The sequence below is a fragment of the Orycteropus afer genome, unplaced genomic scaffold (genome assembly GCF_000298275.1).
Source record: "Orycteropus afer afer isolate SDZICR_OR568_19922 unplaced genomic scaffold, OryAfe1.0 scaffold00215, whole genome shotgun sequence".
In the NCBI taxonomy this organism is placed as follows: Eukaryota; Metazoa; Chordata; class Mammalia; order Tubulidentata; family Orycteropodidae; genus Orycteropus; species Orycteropus afer.
Window position 1 is genome coordinate 1,052,216 of NW_006921802.1, and position 24,318 is coordinate 1,076,533.

A 24,318-nucleotide genomic window follows, 5' to 3' on the forward strand; every position below is an offset into this window, starting at 1 on the left:
ATTTGTGTATCTACTACACTTCAAGCATCAGTTATATAAAACTAAGCATACCTCTTGTATCCCTACATTATCAGAAAAAAAAAAAAATCCATTTGTGGAATCAGAAATCTTAACAAGTAAGCAAATGACAAAACACCATCACTGGAAACATAATCTGCATAAGACTAGAAATATTATCTGCAATCTCTGAGCTTTTTCTGTCACTTAAATATGGCAACGTTGATTTTTAGGACTTTCTAATCAGTCACACCACAATGTTTCCACAATCTTACTAGTTTAAAACCCAGCAAGTGCTATATGGATTTATTTATTTTTTTTACTTCTAATTCTAATACAGATGTCTAGAATAATCAATTTTTCACTCTTCTTTCTTAATATAGAACTCATACTCCCCATATAATAAATATATATTTAGGAAGAAAGGAAGAACACTGTTACATTTGGTCTCGAGTCCTCTTTGAGTATTTCCAATCACACCACTGTTGTAAAAGTCTTATTATTTTTTAATATATATTTCCCATTCTTTTCCCCTACCCATTACTTTCTTCTGCTCCCCATGTTTTCATTCTGGAGAAGTAGCCCTCGGCAACTCCCCAGCCCTTTATGCAGATGTTGTCAGGCCACGTGCATGCAGCCACAGCTCCATTCTGGCACCTCCCCCCAACTTCACCTGCAGAGGTGTTGCTGCTCTCATCCTGCTTTTCACAGTCTTCCTTCTCACCAGCTAGCACAGACCTTCTGTTCAAGTGGACCTGGTCAGCAAGCAGCTGTCTGCCCAACTTTCTGCTAGTGCTGAGCTTTGCCAGAAGGGGCTGCCCTGACACGCAGAGCAGTGCTTTGGCAGAGTTTAAAGACTTAAAAAAAAAAAAAAAAAAAAAAATCCAAACACTTTCACTTATCATCCCTGGAGAGTTCTCAGCAGGCACAGCTGAATAGGATACTGAAACGTGTATTTTTCTTCAGACAGCTTTTCTCTTCAATGACATTAGCTCCCTACACCCCAAACATCTTACTTCCCAACTCCCAATTCACAGCTCCCAAACTCTGGTGTTAACACACATCCATTTCAAGAAACAAACCACTGGCTTATTTGCAATGCATGTGGGAACTCAATTCAGCCAAAGAATTCACATGTTCTTACTCCTTCTCTTTTCTCTCTATTGTGCTACCACTCCTTAGTAGAAGGTACAATACCTAGTTTTATCATTTAAACAAAATCACAATTTTGATGAATTTTAATTAAAATGGAAAAATTGAGATGATCACTTAAATATACAGTTATTTTCAATCAACAGTTCTCTTTCTCTACTACACACAGCATAATATTCATGAGAACTCAGATGGCACAGAGCACGATCCTCATTATATAAGACTGTAGGAATGCATGAAACCATTGACAATCCATCCTTTGTACTGTCTGTGCACACTCCCAGAGTGACACACACACTGGCATTCCCTACCGTCCTAATTGCTGTGGGGATTCCGGATTCATCCACAGGCCCAATCCCTGGGTAGTGGGGGGCTTTGATAACTGTCACTCTCTTCTCTTCCTCTGAGGATCTGTACAGCGGTATGGAGCTGCCTGTGGTGCCGTCCAGAGACTGTGCATGCTGGGGATACAGATCTGTGGAATCTGCAGAGAAATGTGGTGAAATATAACGTACGTGATGCACAGAGGATCATGAAGCAATGGTGTTTATCCTTGTACATTTATGCCAAGTGTAACATAAAGTCTCTATTTCCATCATGATCTCCTTTAACTCTTACTTTAAATTTGAGCAACTTATTATTAACCTGTAGGTATACATTTAACAGGCTTATAACATCAAGAACCTTACCATTTTAGAAAGAATAGTAAGGGGAAGAGTAACATTTGTTGAATGACTGTGTGGCAGACACTACACTAAGTAAGCTCTTTACCTCCGGGGCCTCATTTGATCTTCCTAGTAATCTTGGGAGACCGGGGCAGTGGGGGCTCAGTGACAGAATTCTTGCCTTGCATGTGGGAGACTTAGTTTGACCGCAGTGAATCCATCTCCTGTGTAGCCGCCACCCGTCTTTCAGCGGAGGCTTGTGTGTTGCTCTGATACTAGGCTAGTTTCAGTGGAGGTTGCAGACTAAGACAGGCTAGGAAGAAAGGCCTCGTGATCTGCTTCTGAAAATTAGCCAATGAAAAACCTACGGGATCATAAAGATCTGACCCTCACTTTTGAAGGCTGTTTTCCTCAGCTAAATATAAAATTCCTCTTGGGTAGAGTAGACTTGTATAGTCTCCTCAGGGCCATTCTTGACACTGGCCAATTGGAATTTGCCCCATGTCCAGGGAATTTTTTCCATGTACCATAGTTTACGTGTAAAATCTACTTTTCGATATGTTCTAAAATCAAAACCTATTTCATTCATACTATTTTTGATATTAGGCAGGAGAGACTGTATTCATTAAAACAGGCAATAGGAAAAAGAGAACACTTTGATAATTATAATTTGGGAAAACGTCAGGGCTAAAATAATTTGTAGGATTTCACTCTATATGAGTGAATGCATAGCTCCACCACAAAAAAAAAAAAAAAAGAAAAAAATCTGGATACAGTGAGTTCCCATTATAATTCAACACTAGTGTACTGATTGCTCAAGGGCAAAATGTTGGCACAAGGCAGTTCTACTTTGTTGTACTCTAAAAGGACTTCATTATAAGATTCATATTCATAGATGATCCCCAGGAGCAGCATTAGAGAAGGCATAAGTATATTTATACTTTTCTTTAATGAGTCCCACAGCTACATTTAAAGTCTTAGAGTTATGAAGTTTTTGTTGACCACGGAAGCTGAGTTTCACAATGCACATGCTGGATGGCAACATAAAATTTTCCTCTGAGTCTAATAGCAACGTGTTCTTTCAACACACGAATCCGTGAGGAAGGGGAGGTGCTACCTGCCCATAAAATAGGAATGGTAGTTTGTCTGTCTCTCTGTTGCTGGTTGTTGGTGGTGAGAGGATGGGTTCTCCCCTCTCTTTCTGAAGAGGGGGTTCTATTCGCCTTGTCCTGGGCCTTCCTCCCTGCTTCTGCTGTTCTGGAAGTCTTTGAGTTCATCAACAACATGGATATTTTTTCAGCCTGAATTTAGATGATGATTCAATTTGAACTGTTTTTAATTTTTTTTGAACACTAAGAAGTATTTATGATGTTCTAAACCCTCCTAATATATTTATATTTTACCACATTAAAAAAAAAAAATCATTACATGGCATGGCTTCTTTACCAGGAGGCTTTGAACAGTTCCTGAGCTCCATGAAATTATATGCTTAAATTTTATATGAATGTGCATATACTAATTTTTTTTTTTTTCTGGAGAAGAGCTATATCTTCCATCTAATTCTTAATATCCAAAGGGTTAAGAACTAGCTCTACAGTCAATTATAGAATCATAATTTAAAGGAACTCTAAGTTCTTCTTGCTTGGCTTCCTGCTCTCACCTTCTTGACTGATGATGGCTTTTCAAAAAATCCAGTGTCAAGCAGTTGACTACTTTGTGAGGCAGCCTGTCCCCTTGTTGGTCTGTTTCAACTGTTAAGCAATTCTTCCTTATATTTAGTAACATAATTTTCTACCATGAGAGCTCTTCTATAGAGAGACGTGCTGCCTCAAACATGGATGGTATTTACCCATGGAAAAACGATACATTAATGTTTGCAGTGGTATGAACTCTCCTTTCCCTAACTGGGCCATATTCTTTTTCTCTATCCTATAAACATCTAATGGCCTATTTGGGATTGGCCACAGATGGAACCACTATCTTAGAATAGCTGGGTGCCTATTTTCTCCAGTATTGAATCCTAACTCCACTCCTTACGGAAGGGTCATAAAATAGTGGGGTATTGAATGCTTTCTGCTTCCTTTTTGAAAAGTCACTCTGATGTCTTATACTCTTCTCTTGTGGGTTGTAGTTACCATATTGAAATTGTGATGAAAATCATGACTATCAAATTACTTACCAAGCGATCGACCATGCTGCATGGTAATGCTGGAACTGAATGAGCCAGGTAGAGAGTAAGCTGAAGGGGAAAACGGCCTTTGGTAGTAATTCATTGGACTCACAGTACCACCAGAGTTTCCATTCACCGTTATCTGGCTCTGGGAAAAGTGCAAAAGCATCCTGTTAAAGTACATAGCCCCCCGTAAACACCAATCCTATAGATGACAATGAACTCCCAGTCACAAGACAGTAACCAGCTGTTTTTATTTACTTAGAAAAGTGATTACTATAGGGACAGGGTACATTTTTCCAGTGTCTTCTCTATATGTCTTTCTCCCCACAAAACATTCTTTTGTCTGTTTTGCATATATAGAGGACACAAGAGATGATGAGGAAGAACAGAAGCTGATCAGGGCATGGCACTCTGCCAACAGAGCTGCCAAATGGCATCAGTAGGAGTCAGAGCAAAATGAACGTGGAGGGTGAATTTACTCTGACAGTTATGACCTAAGTAGTCAGACACTGTCACACTGCTCTGCATGCTGGATTCCAAATGAACATTCTTTGACATGAGGCAAGAGGTTGGCTCTCAGTGTTAGTCAGGAATACCTGTTGGTGAATAGATGTTTCCTAAGCAAAGTGACAAACATGAGGGATATGATGTTTGGATTTATATATCATGAAACAACCTATCCTAGAAGAAACAGATATCTGGAAAAGCATCAGGGAGATGTCAAACCACCGGCTTCTTCCTACTCCCAACTCTTAGCACTTTGTGAACCTCTATTTGGTCTCTTAAAAATTTACTGTTTTAGTTGTTTTATGGCTGAGTTTTATATTCTCAATAGTATTTCAAGCTTCTTGTTAGAGATGGTCATACATACATTTTCTTATATTTTTTATTAGCTGCAACCTATTGCTAATAATAGTAGACATTTATTAGACACATATTCTAATTAAATTGAATTGGCTTAGTTCACAGAGGTTGAGCTCACCTCTATTAAGCACTCCTATCTATCCATAATATGCACTAGGCCTTATGGAGATTACATGAAGCATGCGAATCAGACAAAGCATTAGTAAAAGCATTCAGTTAACATGATTTCATTCTAAAGTAAGTTTTCAAATGGCCTATAATAAATGTAATTTATCTTCATTATAGCATATTACATGTGTCCTAAAATCAGTAAGCATTTTAGTACAATGACCATGCTTATTAAATACTGCTGTAAGTTGTTACAGAAATTGTTCTCATATTATAACTAGCCATTTCTTGAGGATCTTCCAGCTGGAGAACACTGGACATTTAAATAAGTGTGAGGCACAGGCCTGGACAAATGCTTCAGGGCCCTAAGTACCTTTGATGAATGATTTGATAATATCTGTGTCTCTTTGCTCAAATCAAATATGGTTGATCACTGTAAACATGTTTTTAACACTATTGTTATGTTATAGGTAGAGCTAAAAGGAAGAGATTCCTTCTTATCAAATGCCATCATGTTACTGTGCTAACTTCAAAAGGAGTCCCTGGGTGGTGCAAACAATTGATATACTCGGCTATGAACTGAGAAGTTGGGAGTTCATGTTCACCCAAAGGCATCTTGGAAGAAAGGCTTGACTTTCTTATACTTATGAAATGCAACCACTGAAAACCCTATGGAGTATAGTTAGACATACACAGGGTCACCATGAATTGAAGTCGATTTGAGGGTGACTGGTTTCAAACTTGAGGAGCCCTGGTAGTGCAGAGGTTAAGAGCTTGGCTGCTAACTGAAAGATTGGTTGTTTGAACCCACTAGCTGTTCCTCAAGGAGCTCTGGTAGCATAGTGCCTAAGGCACTTGACTGCTAACCAGAAGGCTGGTGGTTCAAACACACCAGCCACTCCTCGGAAGGAAGGTTGGGCAATCTACTTCCACAGTGATGCCACCTCAGAAACCCAAGGAGGGGTTGCTCTGAGTTGGGTCTGACTAGACGGCACATAATAACAACAGTTGTTTCTCGGCAGAAAGATGTGACAGTCTGCTTCCATAAAGTTTATAGCCTTGGAAACTCTATGGGGCAGTTCCACTCTGTCCTGTAGGCTCACTCTGAGTCAGAATGAACTCAATGACAATAGCTTTGGTTTGTCTTGGTGGGTTTTAAACTTAAGAAACAACAACAAAAAAAAAACCCTACTGCCATCAAGTCAATTCTGACTCATAGGGAACCCCATTGGGTTTTTGAGGCAGTAAATTAGAAGTAGATTGCCCAGTTTTGCTTCCATGGAGTGGCTGGTGTGTTTGAACCACCCAAGTTCTGGTTAGCAGCAGTCAGATGTCTTAGGCATTGTGTTACCAGAGCTCCTTAAACTTACGAAAGTTGTCCTGAATCCTATTTGATGATTTCAATAATACTATGTGTTTACAAAAAATAAACACTGAAAATAGATTTACTCTTTGTTTTAAACCAATTGGTATTTTACTAATAAAATGCCATTTGAAATTTAGAAAGTACTTTATACTGAATTAATTATTAAGAAAAATATCTCATGGAAAATATAAGTGCAATTTAAACTGCTACTTGAAAGTAACTCCAGATACAGGTAGCTGAGGTTGTGCTTTCCAGACGATATGTATAAACCACAGGCCCCAATCTTAAGAAAACTAAACAAGTTAGTACATAAACTTACGTACTGTGACTGCCTTTGTCCTTTTATTTAAAGGCCTTGATAAAAGAAAAAGAAAAAGAAAAACAGTGCTGTTGAGTCGAATCCGACTCATAGTGACCCTTCCTTGGGTTTCCGAGGCAGTATCACTGAGGAAATATATTGCCCAACCTTCCTTCTGAGGAGTGACTGATGGGTTTGAACCGCCAGATTTCTGATTAGCAGTCACAGGCCTTAGACACTTATGCCACCAGAGCTCTTAAAGGCTCTGATAACTTTCCTTAAAGTTTTAAAAGTTAAGAGCCATTTAAAGCACAGAATATGGTTGAAGTTCATGCTGATTGAGCCTCTGGTCCTAGTGGCTGTGTCACCTGGAGCAGTAGGAGGGACTTTTGATGGTGTTAGTGCTGAAAATGGGGTTCTGTTTCTATCATCACTGAACAGAACATTTTAATTGTCAACAATCATTGAATGACTATTAAACCAAATCCAATGAATAGAATCTTTTCTTATCTGTAATTGCAGCATCTTGAAAAAAATATGCATATAATATTTTTCCATGTATCAAACTGACAGATTTATGACCTTGAAACAGAACACTATGTAGCACAAAGTAAAATTTGGCTATGATGGTGTTTATTTGGATGTTCATTATGATATCATTTTTAGAAACAGATTCCCAATTTTTGCCTAAACTTATGTCCTTTTCATGTTAAAGCCATGATCAATGCATTATATACAATTGAAAATTCATACCACAAAATTTTGAGGCACTCTAGCCACTCATATATCATTTATTGGAGTATGTGCTTGTCATGGACACATATTTGAATGATATAATATGTATCAAAAACCATTTATGTATTACATATAAATGGAAATTAAGATAGAAAAAAACAATAAATTTGTTTATAAGTTATTATACTGGAATTAAGGAGCTCTGGTGGCATGGAATTTAAAGCATTTGGCTGCTAATCAAAAGGTCAGCAGTTTGAATCCACCAGCCATACTGTGAAAGAAAGATGAGGCAGTCTGCTTCTGTAAAGATTTATAGCCTTGGCAACCCTGTGGGGCAGTTCTACTCTGTCCTATTGGGTTACTATGAGTCAGAATTGACTCAGTGGCAGTGGGTTTGGTTTTTGGGTTTTACTGGAATGGCTCAGCAGAAATTATTTCCAAAAAAAATCATAGGGGTGAATTTCTATAATATCAATTTAGGTTGTTTACATCATTCATTTCTGTAAGACAAATGAATTCAAAAGATGTAGCTATTAGCGAAAGGGGGACAAGAAGAATTAGCTCATGCATTCAGTAACGATTTCTGTAATAAGGATATATGAACTATTCACACAGGGCACATTAATATGGGCCTCTGAGGTAAACTGTTATCTACTAGTTGTTAATATGTGTTAAAACTTTTTAATTTTCAGACTTTGTAATCTAATCATAACAACATGACATATATTTGTCTAAGTTTCTGACATAATGTCTCATTAAGGCAAATCACCATAAAACACATTTGCTGAAGCAATATAATGTAAACATAAATAATTCTGGAATGAACAAAGATGATATAATTGAATTTTTCAACACTAAGTAGGCGTGAGGATGACTGTAATAGAGTTCCCTGGTAGACTGTATACAGTCAGTTTGCTAAACAACAACTAGACAGATACAAAGGCTCAGCTGCCAAATGAGATGGCAGATAAGAATTCAGTTATTCTGGCCTGTGGAGACCTGTGTGAAAATGGCAGAGGTGAAAGAAGGAAGGATAATTACATGAGTGGCAGCAGGGGTGGTTAAGGTGGTGCCATCTGTCACAGCAGACCTCTGACCCATGGTTGGGGAAGGTGTTTCAGAATGGTCAGTGGTGTCAGAGTTGCTGATCTGCAGCTCATCTAGAATGGTGGTGGAGAACTTGCTCTCAGAATGGGAGGAGTCTGTGGTGGGAGAGCGTGTGATGTCGCTGTGGGTAAGGCTTTCAGGAGCTAGGAAAGGCTGCCTATGTAAACAATGTGAGAAGGCCAGGGGTGTATGCAGGCATGAAGGCCCCAAGTTATCTGGTGGTGGCAGAGGAAGTGATGCTGGGCCGGAGCCACTGTCTGGTGAAAAACTGGTTCGGGCAAAAGGTGTCACAGAAGGAGGGTGCAGAGAAGAGGCTTCTGGTGTGGTTGGACTGTATGCTTGTGAAGCGTTTACCTCCAACGCATGGGAAGTTAAGTTCTGCTTTCCAAGCTGAGTTTGAGGAAGAAAATAATAAGAGATATAAATTACACAATCAGTAAAGATATCTCTTTTGCAATGCAGCAAAGAAAGCCAAGCATCAGTTTTATTTGCAAGCACTTTAGGAAGTACATTCAGATGGATTAGATGTCAACCACACAGTACAGAAAAAGCATAAAAACATGAAGAAAATGAATCCAGTAAGTGTTTTTTTTTTTTTTGAAACAAGGCCAGTTTTTATATTGCATTGCAATGTCATTTTGGGTGAGGGCTTGAGAGAGTTGGCATAATTGAAGTAAGTTTTATACTTGTGGCAGGGAACTGATATATGTCTATTGGTCAGCAGAATTTGTTCTCTCTTCCCCAGAAAAATTCTTGTTGCATAATTTTCCCTACTGACCATTTCTGTTCTAAAATGTCCCAAAAATATAAATCAACTTGGTCTGTTTTTCCTTTTTCGTCACTTACGGATCTAAAGCTTGATTGAACTAAAAACAAATATGTGGGAATGGTGTTTTAGTTCCTAATCATTCATTGGATCTGTTCTTTGATTTCACTATAAAATATTAAAATAATTGAACTTCAGAATAACCTAGCAGTGCAAATGGAAGGTCTTATGTGGCAAAATGAAGTGAAAAAAAACACCCACTGAAAATGGTTAGAATGCATCCTAGTTGGTTAGAACCACTCTTGTTTTTACATCTTAGGTAAAGGAGAAAGAAACTGAAAGAGAAATTAAGGTTTAATACCTCTAAGTTTGTAAAACCCAAGAGGCTAACACTGATGGAGGAGTTGTGTGTAGTAGGAAGAGGATGACCCATTAAAGGTTTTTGTTGCCATCTGTTATAACCTTGATAATGCCTGTTCCCATATGTCAAACATGATAATAATCATCAACTGTAACATGAGTAAATGAAATCTTGAACCAAATTTTCTTGTTTATAAGCCCCAGTCCCACTTTCAGAATAGAGAGTTCAGGTGTTTGGTCAGTTACAAGATGGGTGGCCCAAGATATTATGAGAAATCAGCATGTGGATGGTGAATGAGTTAAAAAGAACTTTAAAGAGAAATTTCGTTTAGTAAAGATTTAAGTGTTACAATTGGAGTTCTTGATCAGCCATCATTTTTATACAGCTGATGTAATGCATGCTGCTGGTCCCATAAAAAGTCTTAATTAAAATTTTTTCTCAGGCTTTTAGTTGAAGATATAAAAAGAAATCCATCCTATAAAAAGATCTCTCTAAGGTAGTATATCCTTTTGAAAATATGATGATAGCTATTGATCTTCTCTTAGGAAAAATGCACAAATTCATATGTGCATAAAATTCAACATAAAATTTTAGGAGTTTATAGACACTCTAAAGGACTCTGGTAGCGTAGTGCCTAAGGCACTTGACTGCTAACGAGAAGGCTGGTGGTTCAAACCCACCAGCCACTCCTCGGAAGGAAGATGGGGAAATCTACTTCCGTAGTGATATTGCCTCGGAAACCCAAGGAGGGGTCGCTATGAGTTGGCTCCGACTCGATGGCACATAACAACAACAACAACAACAACAACAACAGACACTCTATAGTACATCCTTAATCTAATAGGTTAGGTAGCTTCAATCCTGGGTAAAAGACTTATTTCTTTACCTTTTCCATTTAATAATTTTAAAACAAAACTTTTTAAATGTGATACTTTAATATATATAGCTTTTAAAATCTCTAGAATTAATTAACAAAAATTTTTGTTACTCAGAACTTAAAATGTTTAATAGGAATATATTTTTATTAATAAGTGTTTATAATAATTGGAACCTTTAATAGAGGTAAAAGCTACAATATTTTGAAACTATAATAATTCCAACTTAAGATTTAGAATTCTGCTACAAGTCTTGTGTTGGGTAGAGTGAATGTAATTCCTCACAAGGAGGAAGTTTCACTTCAGAAGTTTTCATATAACATCACTCTCTTCTTAGTTATGCTTATGCTAAGTGAATATTCTGTTAAATAATATAAATCATGCAAATGTATTTATGTTATCTGTTCAAGGGAGTTTTTTCCTTTAAAATTAAAAGGAAAAAAAAATGACTGTTAACTCTCACAGGACTAGCTTCCTTGGACTGGAAACATTCAAAAGCTAATGCCTATTTCCCTCTATAATCACCAATGTCATGGGTTATATGATTATGTTTGTATAATATTGTGCCCAGGAATGATCTTTATCCGTTTACTTGCTCTATCAAAAAAGAGTATCTATAGACAATAGAACTATTTCATCTTTTGAATTTTTCTTGTTACCTCCTTATATGCTCACCAAGAGGCATTGCATCTGTGGTACACACACACATGCACACATTACATACTTAAAATTGTGAGCATATAAGGCACTTGACTGCTAACAAGAAGGCTGGCGGTTCAAACCCACCAGCCACTCCTCGGAAGGAAGATGGGGAAATCTACTTGTTGTTGTTATGTGCTGTTGAGTCGGACCCGACTCATAGCGACCCCTCTTTGGGTTTCCGAGACAGTATCACTATGGAAGTAGATTGCCCCTTCTTCCTTCCGAGGAGTGGCTTGTGGGTTTGAACCACCAGCCTTCTGGTTAGCAGTCAAGTGCCTTAGGCACTATGCTACCAGAGTCATACCACAGTTAAATTTCTACAGATGCAACTCAAAAAGGGAAGCATACAACAGCCTATTGGTCACCCACACAAAAGCTTTGAAATATCTTGCCATAAAGATGTAAAATACTTCTTAGAATACTTGGAGCTCCTGTTACATAATCTTGACTTCCACACTAATGGGATACCTTCTTAGACACAAGAAGGAGACAGAACCACATTATACATATTTACCCTGAAGAAAATGTGAGAATAATACAAGGAAAAGTGTCAAAAGGGAAGAAAGAAGTATTTTCTCAATCTGGATTACAATGAAGTAAGAAAAACTACCTCCTAATAAGGACAGTTTTGTTTCCTACTGAATTTGAAGGCAGATAGATGACTGCAGAAAATCATTGTTTCTCCCTTTCAAGGCCATGAAAGGCTAAGGTGTTTGAATATAGATGAAAGGTCACCAACTCTTAGTGAAGACAAGTTCTTTTTTACTTTTCTCAGCTGTTAAGATAAAAGGCACGGAGGAGCTAGAAACAACAGCTTGCTGCTGTCTGATCTTTTACAAAGGGAAGGCACAGTGCATGGACCTTATTGTACTTCATACACTACGAGAGAGAGCTCCCTCCTACTTATTTAAAATAGCATTGAGTCTCTTGGTCCAAGTAAGTCCAACTCAGAATGATAAGGAGAACTTAGCATTAGTAGATGAAACACAAAATAAAAAACAAACAAAAGAAAGCCAGCTGTTTCCAAATAAATCCCATGTATTTCAGAGTAGAACTATGCTCCACACGGTTTTCAATGGCTCTGATCTTTCAGAAGTAGATTGCCAGTCCTTCTGCTGAGACATCCCTGGGTGGACTTGAACTGCTTACCTTTCTATTAGTGCTTTACTGAGTGGTTTACTATTTGTGCCACTAGGATGAAAGAGATCACTAACTCCAGGTTGGAGTTCCCTGATGAACTAAGGGCTAAGGGAACTCAAGAAGGGTGAGCTTCAGCAGTGGAAAAATATATTGGGCTGGATACAGGAATTGCTAACTCAAGTCCCTACCATGAGTCAGACAGGTATCCAAAAGTGCAAAATAGGCTGCTTAGAAAATAAGAAGAATGTTGGAAATGCGGCAGACTGAAGACGGAGTGGCCCCTCTAGAAGTGGCTGAATTACAAATTAAAATTAACTACTAGCAACCAAATACAACATATCTGTAGTCATAAGCCCTTAGGCCATCAGTTTGTTGACTCAGTAATGTAGAGGCTGGAAGTAAAAAGAAGAAAAGGTAATGAGTGGGCTTGGTATGAAGCTGGCATATAGCAACAAGGGAGCGTGGTCTAGCAGGGTCAGGCCTGGGGAGGCGAGCAAGGCTTTTGCCTCAGTGGCAGATTTAAAGGAGTGCCAGAAACTCTATCAATGAGATAAATAGTATTTTAATGCAATATTGACAAAAATAAAAATCAATGCAAAAAAATCCATACTGAACAAAATATCTGAAAATTTACATAAAAGCCATGCCAAGCCATGTTGGAGACTCAGGCACAAAGAACAATGTGATCCTGGATTTAATGGAAGCAAACTCATCAGTAATTTTTTTTTTTAAATCTATGTGTTTGCTCTGGTAGCATAGTGCTTAAGGCACTTGACTGCTAACCTTAAGGCTGGCAGTTCAAACCCACCAGCCACTCCTCGGAAGGAAGGTTGGGCAATCCTACTTCTGTAGTGATACCGCCTCAGAAATCCAAGGAGGGGTCACTATGAGTCGGGGTCGACTCGACGGCACATAACAACAACAACAACATGTGTATGCTTATCTCCTTTTCGGTTGGCGATTTCCCTGTGATCAATGATGATTTTAAATAATGTTTAATTAATTGAAGATGAAGTAAAATTATAATAAACTCTGTTTTGGTATAAACAAAATATTTAAACTTAAAATACTGTTGTATGTTTTAATATATCTACATTTCAATTTTCTAATCTTTTATAAAAACACTAAAATGTTCTAGAAAAAAATAACCTTTAGAAATACATAAACACACACATACATATATGTATATATGGGGTTGTATACCTTTCCTTCTGCCTCAAGCTCTAATATAGTTTATCACTGTGGTCTGGGATCTTAATATCTCCCTTATTTCTCAAGGAACTTATGGGGATATGTGAAGTGAAGGATGTATGGATTTTTGTTCTCTAGTTTTCAATGGAAAAGAGTTGAGCTGACAGTAACTTACTTAAAAATAGTCTCTGAAAGCAGGTTATATAAAACCAATTATCTTCCTGCCCCCACACTCCAATGATAACCTGCCTTCTCCTTGCAGCCTCTCCTGAGGGGTGGGAGGGAGTGCCTGGCAACCATGTTTGTACATGGTGATTCCAATGAGGGTAATAGGCACAGGTGATTGTTTAGGATGAGGAATAACTGAATTAAGTTTGGCAGGGTAGGCACTGCCTCCATTCCAGGAATTTGAATTATATGACAAGGAACATCCCAGTCAGATAGATTTAGGGGACCCAGCTGCAAGGTCATGCATAATTAGAGCCAGGGAATGTTATGGAAATCCACAGGCAACTTGAAGTAATGAGAGGGGAGAGACTAAGAGAGGAGCATAAAACAAACTCACAGAGAAAAGAGAGAAGATATGACTGGGCACATAAGATTGAGAAAGAGAGAGTAGTCAACTGCTCACGCCCTATTTCCCTAAAGCTGCGCTCTATCACCAGCATTTCAGTGATACAGGATAGTCTCGTATCCTCACAATAAAAACACTTTTTAGAAGTCTTTACATATATATGATCCCTAATCAAGACCTCAGGTGATAGGTGATCTAAAATGCACACACAGATTTGCACAGATTAGTGGAAGTGTGACATCCATATCATTGTAGTAAGTATTCCTGCTGGAGCCCTGGTGACTCAGAGGTCAAAGTGCTCAGCTGCTAACCTAAAGGTGAGTGGTTGGAACCCACCAGCAGCTCCATGGGATAAAGATGTGGCAGTCTCCTTTTTTAAAGATTTATGGCTTTGGAAACTCTGTGGGACAGTTCTACTCTGTTCTATTGGTTCACTATGAGTTGGAACCAACTCAAAAGGAATGGGTTTAGCTTTTTGGTTTGGTACTCTGAGGTACTCAGACTTTATCAGAAATATTATTTTGAATCTGGGAAGGTGTCACATTTTAAGACTATTGCCAAAAGAGGAGGTCTAAGAGTTAGATTATATCAGAAAATAGTAGCAGTACAACTTACTGGTTAAGAGCTTTGTAACTGAATTCAGACTGAGCAAGCTATTCAACCTCCTTTGACCTCAGTCTCCTCATGTGTGAAAAATGGACATTAATATATAAGCCATCTCCTAAAGTTTATGGGAACTAAGTAAGTTAACAGAAGTAAAATGCTTAGCACAGTGTCTGGTATGTTGGAGTAGCTCTCAATAAATGAGACCTGTTTTTAAAAATATGAACACTTAGAAACACAGGAATGCTTTACACAAAGCAGATAGCAGGGTAGGGAGGAGAACAATCATGTGAAAGATTGTCATATAGAAAGAGAAACTATCTTGTTTTGCTTCATGGGATCAATATGTAGAAGTTAAGAAAGTCAGATCATGAGTTAATATTAGAAATATTTTCTAATAATTAGATTGAAGAATTGCCCACATGCTTCATGGCTGGCTCATAAAAATAACTGACTGAGCTCATCATTCATAAGAGTATTAAAAATAATTGGACTGCCCCTCTATTTTGGGCTATTGTACAAGGGATCTTGATGATTTCTAAATTCATATTTGGTACCTGAATATTCTCCACTCTTCAATCACAAACAGCAACAACAACAACAACAAAAAAAAAAATGAAAAAGAAACATTAGTTCAATGGAGAAACTGCCAAAGAAAGATATGATCAACTGGTCTTTGGATAGTGGTGGCCACATTAATAATACACAGTGATTGGAGCTAGTATGGATAGGAATGGTCTAGAGAGAGTACTCTGCAGTTCTGCACTTTTTTTTTATCATCTTAACCTGCTGACATTTTTTCATTCCCTTGCTTATCTTCTAAATATTGATCCCACAGAGCAAGAGAGAAAATGTTTTCTTGTCTTCTACATGACAATGGTACTAATCCTCCTTTGAGTGCCCAACGTATGTGAGTAGCAGTTCTAACACTGAGGTTTTGGCAAATGATTGATTAGGTTATTTCATGATAGAAGGGTCAAGTGTATCTTCCTCAAGCAAAGGACACAGCACTTAAATTTGCCAGAGAACACTGTTTAGGGTGTAGCTTTTTGCTGACTTTTCAAAGTTTCTAGTTTACATCTTCACTTATCTGATGTTAAGAACGATGTAATTGTTTTAAATAGTTTTAGGGATAGGATTTCTGTTCGTGAAATATTCCTTATTTTGTGGTTCCTTTATATGTAATTTTGTAAGAGGTAAATTAGAACATTCAGTTTATAAAACAATGATTTGTCAAATATAGACAAAATTCAAATTTCTAACAGTAGGCTGCAGTTTTCTCTTTTAGTTAAATTAATGGTCAGACTTGATCAACAACAAAAAATAAGCAGATGAAACTTCTAGAACACTGATATTTCCTTTTGACTTCCCAGTATAGAGGATATTTGTTTCTTGGGTCTGGTAATTTCTTGGGAGCTAGTTCTTTACCTTTATCTTACATTTGGCTGTTTTATGGTGTCGTTTATAGCTCTTGGCATTTACAAAGCTTTCTTGCCAGAATGTAGAACTTGAGTATATAAAATGGAAAAGCCACCATCGCAAAAGAGTATTGAATGAGAAAACAGACTTAAAAATAGAGCATTATACGTGATAAATATTTCCTTTTTCTAATCAGCTACTTAATCTAGAAAAAGGATATTATTTTAAAATAATAACAGCTACCATATGTTGAGGGATTACTCTGTAGCAGGCACTCTGCCAACAAGTACCTTAGATGCATTATCTTATTCAGATCTCATAGCAACTCTATGTGATGAATGCTATTTTCATCTCTACTTTATAGATGAAGGAACTGAGATTTAGGAACACTGAATAACCAGATGAAAGGTCTTATGTTAATAACACTTTGAAAGAATTCACAGTTCCATTGCTCTCCTCCCAGTCTTTCTTAAACCCACCCCAAGTGGGTGCTCATTTTCCCCAACACTTAGTAAATTACCATGACCTTCACATTTCTAAAGGTCAAGCTGAGATCTTATCTTACTCTTGCAGTATCAGCAGTATTTTCACATTTGACTAACCTTTCTCTTTGACATAATTTTCTCACTTGGAATTTAGGACACCAAATTTTCATGAATTTCCTCCTCCTCAGCAAACACTTCTTTCTCCTTTTTGTTTCTTTTCTTAATATTGAGAAGCACTAGGCCTCAGTCCTTGGGCGTCCTCTTTTCTCTATATTCATTTCCTTGGTGACCTCACTTGTCTTGTGGCTACAAAAACAATCTATAAGTTGTTGACTCCAAATACGTATCTCTAAACCAGACTTCTCTCCTGAATTCCTGACTCACTCAATATATTCAACTGCCTTCTTGACCTCTCCATATGGATGTCTACAGATATCTCAACTTTTTTGTTGTTAGCTCCCATCAAGTCTATTCTCAACTTTGACATGTCACAAATGCAACCTCTGATTTCTCCCCAAATCTGTTCTAGTCACAGTTGTCCAAAAAACCAAAAGCTAACCTACTGTTATCGAAGTGATTCCAACTCACAGCAACCCTATAGGACAGAGTAGAACTGCCTTATAGAGTTCCCAAAGCTGTAAATCTTTATGGAAGCAGACTGTCTCATCTTTCTCCCCTTGAGTGGCTAGTGGGTTTGAACCACTGACCTTTTAGTTAGCAGCTGAGTAGTTTAATCACTGTGCCACCACACATCCTTCTCAGTTAATGGGAATTTTATACTTCCCAGTTACAGACTGGAGTCAACCTCAATTCCTCTCTTTCCCACACATCCTATGTGCAATCTGTCAAGAAGTCCTGTTTGTTCTACTTTTAAATTACCTTCAGAATCTGATCAGTTCTCATTACCTCCACTGCTTCCAACTTCTCCCAGCCACTGTCATTTCTCCCTTGAATTACTGCAATAGCAACTTAGCTGGTTTGCTTGCTCTTCTCTTTACTTAATATTGTTTGTCCTCAACTCAGCTGCCAGAAAGATTCTGTTAGAAGATAAGTCAAGTGATGATAATCCCCCATGACCCCCTTTCTTATTGATAATAAATTGAAATCTTTGCAGTGGCTCACAAGGACTTCTGTGATCTGACATCTCTCACTTCTGACTTCATTTCCTGTTACTCTTTACCTTGTTTCCTTCTTCTCCTTTGGCACTGGCTTCCTTGGAGGTCTTGGACAGCACCAGCATACTTCAGACTTAAAAGTCTTACAACTAGGGGTTCTCTCTGCCTGGAATGTTCTTCCGTGCTTTGAAGCTCTTCTGTCTTTCAATGAGATCAATTTGACTATCTTACTCAGAATGTAAACTGTTCCTGATGTCCCTGCTTAGCAAGGCCTAGTTTTTATTTCCATAGACATATTTCCTTCGGCTGTTTTTCTTGGTAAAGTACGTGACTCACTTAAGGTGTTTTCTTCTTTAAATATTTGTCTCCCTCATCACAAAATTTTAAGTATCCATCATTTCAAATCCAGCTTTATGACTAGATCATTACTTGGCACATAGTACCCTCAGACCAAACACATTGTCATTGAGTCAGTTTTGACTTATAACAACCATATAGAACAGAGTAAAACTGCCCAGAGGGTTTCCAAAGCTATAAATCAGACTGCCCCAACTTTCTCCTGCAGAGCTGCTGATGGGTTTGAACAGCAAATATTTTGGTTAGCAGCTGAGACCTTAACAGTGGTGCCACCAGAGCTCTTTTGGCACTTAGTAGGTGTCCAATAATTGTTTGTTGAGTGAGTAAAAGTGACAGAAACCCAAATCTTATCTTCTGAATTATGCAGACTCTCTGAGGATTGCATAAATTAAACCAAGTTGTCTTTGATCAACCTGGATAGTGACAAAGCCATCTAAAAGGAAAGTTATCAACTTCTGTTTTCAAACTTGATAAAACATGTTAGATGAGTGAAATGAGTTGAGAATGTAATGATATTTTCTATGACTTCTCCTACTCCTACCCCTGGAGTTATACCCCTGGAGCACACAGAATTTGGATCTCTGACACTTGTGCACCCTGTCTTATATCTCAACCTGATTTTCCTCCCTCAGAACTTTCTGGGATGCTAAACTCTACCAAGTTATATTTGTCTTATTTCCCATGGTGCCATCCATAGCCCCACTGTCTACTTTTCACTAGTGAAGACTATTTCACAATGAAGGAGTTCTGGTGGCGTAGTGCCTAAGGCATTTGACTGCTAACCAGAAGGCTGGCAGTTCAAATCCACCAGCCACTCCTCTGAAGGAAGACTGGGCAATCTACTTCCATGAGAGGTAGTATAGCATAATGGTTCAGAGGGCATGTTCTGGGGCCATAATGTCTGGATTTGTATTCTGCCTCTACTCCTAATTAGCTGGGGACCTTGTAAGTTATTTCTATGCCTTAGTTTCCTTATCTATAAAATGAAGATAATAATAATAATAATAACAACAACAATAGTAATACCTACCTTATGAGATTGCTAAAATTATTAATAAGTGTAAAGTTAGAACAGTGCCTGAAAATGGTGAACTTAGATATTTGTTAGCTGTTATTATTATTGGAATTCCTGAGAGAGATAAATGGGTAATGCACTTGGCAGCTAGCCAAAAAGTTGCAGGCTCGAGTTCACCCAGAGGCACCTCAGAAGCTGTCTCCTTCCAAAAAATCAGCCAGAGAAAGTCTTATGGAGCACAGGTCTAGTCTGACACACAAGGGGTCACCCTGAGTTAGAGCCAATTCTGCAGCAGCTGGTTATTATTATTATTATTATCTTATCTAGAGCCCTGGTGGCACAGTGATAAAAGTGCTCCACTGCTAACAGAAAGATCAGCAGTTTAAACCCACTAGCTGCTCTGCAGGAGAAAGATGAGACAGTCTGCTTCCATAAAGATTATAGCCTTGGAAACTCCATGAGGTGATTCTACTCTGTTCCATACGGTTGCTATGAGTCGGATTTGACTCAATGGCAATAGCTTTGGTTGCTTTTTTCTCAGAAAACATTACTTGAAGTCAAAGAAATGGCTCTAATAAATGAATTTTGCTGATGAAGATATGAAATACGCAAGTGGGTATTCACAGAAAACATCCACTTGCCCATATGAGTTCTATGTTTAAGGTTGTTGCTCTGTGTGTGTGTGTGTGTGTGTGTATAGGAGATATTTAGTATTAGTCAGATATCTGTTGAAGATACTATACAAAGTTTAAAAATATATCTCTTTAAGGATGAGTTTTGGGTAATCTTCAACACCACAACAACAGGAAATAGCAGTATACAAAATATCTAATTAGGCAGTAGTGTTTTCAATATTACCACTACGGCTCTTGCTACTAGTTATACCTTTTATTAATGGTTACCATTTGTTGAGTGCTTGCTCTGTCTTAACTGATTTATGTCTGCTATTTCTTTAGTGTTGCCACAGCCTATGAATTAAAGATGAATATTCCCATTCTGTAGCTCAGGCTCACAGACAAGACAGTAGCCTCGTCACATTAACAGTGATGAAGCTTGGGTGGAAATCCAGTTTGTCCTTGAAATATGTAACTCACTGCTGTAGAGTCATTCCCAACTCATAACGACCCCTCCTTGGGTTTCTGAGGAAATAAATCTTTACGGAAGTAGATCGCCCAGTCTTCCTTCCAAGGAGTGACTGATGGGCTTGAACTGACAGCCTTCTGGTTAGCAGTCAAATGCCTTAGGCACTAAGCTACTAGAGCTCCTTTAATTTATGCTGCAACATTATGTTTGGAAGAAGCTGAGAAGAGGAACGTATGACTCTTCTTTTAAACAGATTAATAAATGTCAGTTGACTTATGCTCTGAGAGAATTTTATGCACGTGGAAATAAACGTTTACTTCCCAACAGTCTCAGTGCCAAAGGTTGATTACTATGATTTCTGAAATGTCAAATTAAACATAAGGTAGAAACTGATTAAGTTTCAGTGATAATGAATACTGAACTACAAAATAATGAAAAATTTTTTGTGCCAAAAAGAATGATCACTGACCATTATTTTAAAAAGTTTTAGACCTGTAAATAAAGTAAGTCTAGCTACCAAAAGGTCTGCCATGAAAATAATGTTTTAGACTCAAAAGTACTTTAAGCACTGAAGTAGTTTGCAGTGTTATGCATGATAATTGACTTATCAATGATCAGCATTTAGAAATTTTGCAATTAGGTAGGACACATTTAAAAAATGATTTCTAGGAAAAAAAGCCTATGTATATCTACATATTTTAAATTAAAAAATATATATTTTTGGTGAATTTTAAGATCGTTTCTTTCTCCTTTCCCTTCCTGCTTGGAAATTCTAACAAAGCATTCAGTCATACAAGGAGCCCAGGCCAAATGGGTTAGGGTCTCTCCAACACGCCTTTAAAAAGACTGGAAAGTGTAATGTACCACCCGGCTGTCGGAGGACTGAGAGGCCACAGCAACTGAAGATTTTTGTCTCTCTTGCTGAAGAGGTATCTTTGTAGTCTCTGGAGAAAGCTCAGGTAGCTGTTTGTGGCTTTCAGGATGGTGTCCTGAAAGGGGAGCTATCTGAATGGAAAGAGAGGCCGTGTGTGTCTCAGGCACCGTGTTAGGGGGTGGTGAGAAAGGTTTTTTCGCAAATGATGATACTTCAGCAGATTTTGAAAGCTGTGATGTATTAAAGGGGTTGCTAGCTGCTAGATCCTGGCTATGGGTTAGTTTTAAAGTAGAAATTCTCCGAGTTTGAGAATCTTGCATGTAGTCCTCTTGTAGAAAAGGGGTACTGATGTCAGCATATGGTGGGAGACCTGTGCTGGCAGCTGCTGGTAGAGAATTAGTGATTTTTTGTGTATATGAAACAGTTCTGTTAGACTCTTCAGAATATACAATTGTCTGGCTGGGATCTTCATTAGAATACATAGTTTTCTGTAAAGGCTTTTGGTTAGTAAAGCACTCTGGAGGGGAGGGTGTTTCTGTGTTAGCTATTAATGGGTCTAAAATGTCACCATTTGTGTGACTGGTTATCAAGGAGTTACAAAAACTCTCTTTCCTGGGTGGTGGAAGGGGTGCCTGGATTGACAAAAGCATCAGGAGAAAGAAATAATGTTGAAGAAGAGAACAGAAAGAAAGTCAAAGTTAGTCATTCAGGAAATCAGTGTCAACCTTACCCTTAAAAAAGGTGAAAACAATGTCATACCTTCTCACTATGCTACAAGTTTTGTTGGCTAGAGGAATTGATCATTTTTCATTTTTTTTAGGATACATTTTAACTTATCATCAACAGTTACCAGGAAAAACAAAACATTTTTATAGAGAATATATTATAAATTTTGTCTCCATCTTCATTCTGGTAAATCATTTCAATAAGTGAACACATGTTCTCTTAGCATAGTTTTCAACCTTACAGTGTATACATGGCTAAGTATTACGTTAGTTAGAGACTGACTATTTTTGTGAGGTTAATCAATCAGAAGAAGAAAACGTTTGAAACTAAAATTTGTCCTCAATGTTGTAAATACAACTTTGGCCAGCAAAACAAACACAAAACAAAGACTTATTAAAGTAAAAAGTATCAGAGTGCGCAGGTTACTAGCAAAGAGGATCTAAAGCAATGTTCTAGTAACTATGCTTTAAAATAACTCAGTAGACAGGAGTATGCAGGATTACCTGAACAGGTGATTTTTTTTCTTGTAGGTTTGGTCGAACGCTTCTAAAACCTTTTGCTGCAAGAGAGGAATATGTGGCATCTCTGTTCAGTGTCCCTTGATTTCGATCATTGTAAGATCTCCAAGCTTTTATTAAGGGAAACAAATTGGATACAAAAATATCTACATTCACTTACAGGATTTTAAATAAAATTTATTTTTATTTCCCAAACTGAAGTGTTCTTTCTAGAAATTTGTTTTAATATGCTGTAATTTGTTTTAATAACTGTATATGATTTCTTAGTTTAATGTGAGATCAGCAATGTGGCTATGAATGTGTTTTTTAAAAACTCCACAAAAAAATGTAGTAGTGATTCAGAATAGCTTTTCTGTACCTGAGTCTGGTGAATGAGAATCACGTCCTAAAAGAGAAAAAAAATGTTGAAGTTAATAGCAGGGTAAAATAAAGGAAGAATCTAGTGAAAATCACTTGGGAAAAAATCTGTATTTATTTATTTATTTTGCAAACGTTATCTCACTTCTCAAACTCTGTGTATGTCAAACATACTAATGGGATGTTTGTGCATTTATTTTTACTTCAATTAGAATATCATTCATTAATTTTCTATAATATATAATTAACACATGTATTATGCACCGATTTTTCCCCTCGATAACAATGCAACCATGTAATTTTCATCTTATTATTGCTCAAACTGGATATATGAATTTCTAGATGTCAAATTAAAGGATTAAAAAGGATCTAGTTTCAAAATAAGGACTGTGTTTTCTGGCATTAAATCAAACCACCAGATATAGAATTTTCAATGTCTGCTGTTACTGAAGAAATTTAACCCCTCTGTTAGAGATTAATTTTTTTTAGTTTGTATTTTTTTTTGCTTTAGTAAAGTGAAAATTCATGTACCATATTACGTAATATTTTCAAACTATTCACTGTACTTTAAGTTTTCTTCTCATTCCATTAAAATTAGTTTTATATTTAAATATAAAAGAGCTGTTACAATATATTCCATTGCTCTATAGCTAACAGCCTATAGAAAACAAATTTCATTACTAATAATTTGCTTCTGACAATGTACTGGAAAAGTGGTTCAATAAAATATTTACTGCGAGTTTTAGTGGAACTAAATATGCAAGAATCAATTTATGCACATTTTGAGATAATCAATTTATATTACTTGATTCTATTATATCACATGGTCATCTTTACCTAGAATCATAAAGCCTTAACTTTGGAAAGGACCCTGGAGATTTAGTCCAATCTGCTGTCCAATTCCAAATTCCCTCAACATACACTCCAAACAACAACAACAACAACAACAACAAAAACTCCCAAACTCACTACCATTGAGTCGATTTGACCCATAGCGACCCCTCCTTGGGTTTCCAAGGTGGTATCTCTACGGAAGTAAATTGTCCAATCTTCCTTCCAAGGAGTGGCTGGTAGGTTTGAACCGCTAGCCTTCTTGTTATCAGTCAAATGCCTTAGGCACTATGGCACCAGGGCTCCTAACATATACTCTAGAACCATTATTAAACTATTGTTATTCTACTTCTTAATACAATATGAATGTTACAAGTACAAAATACTGTTAATTTTTAATGCTAAAGTAATAGTTATGTTAAAATCTAAATACATGAATTTGGAATGGGTTGAGAAATGCAAGTGCTTGATTTTTAGATGACATATCTGATAGAGATTCTATTCAAACTAAGAAAGAAAAATAAACATGAATCAGCATAGATTAGAATGACTCCAGCTCAGGAAGGTTGGAAAATACTAACAAATCTTCATTCTTTATCTTTCATTCTTAGTTCCTAATTTAATCTAGATTTTTATTTCTAATGAGGGCAAACCAGAGTAATAAAATGAGTTCATAAAGTAAAGCTAACTTTGAAGTGTTATGCATGAAATATGTACTAGATCCTACTTCTAAGAATTTGATGGAAGCAGAAATGACTGAAATTCTCAATTAGTTAAATAATGATGAGAACTCTATAAAAAAGTAAAATATAGTTTAGCAGTACAGAGCAATCATCGTTGTTGTTGTTGTTGTTGTTATGT

General features: G+C 37.3%; 1 protein-coding gene across 1 annotated transcript in view; it reads right to left on the reverse strand.

Moving 5' to 3' along the window:
* SORBS2 (sorbin and SH3 domain containing 2) overlaps positions 1-24,318 on the reverse strand; it is a 118,231-nt gene that overhangs the window by 79,628 nt on the left and 14,285 nt on the right. Inside the window, exons 3-6 of the mRNA XM_042781993.1 lie at positions 22,628-22,654; positions 22,255-22,379; positions 3,994-4,132; positions 1,461-1,633 (exon numbers count right to left, since the gene is read on the reverse strand). Coding sequence (XP_042637927.1) covers positions 1,461-1,633; positions 3,994-4,132; positions 22,255-22,379; positions 22,628-22,654 — 464 coding nt within the window. The remainder of the gene's footprint in view (positions 1-1,460; positions 1,634-3,993; positions 4,133-22,254; positions 22,380-22,627; positions 22,655-24,318) is intronic.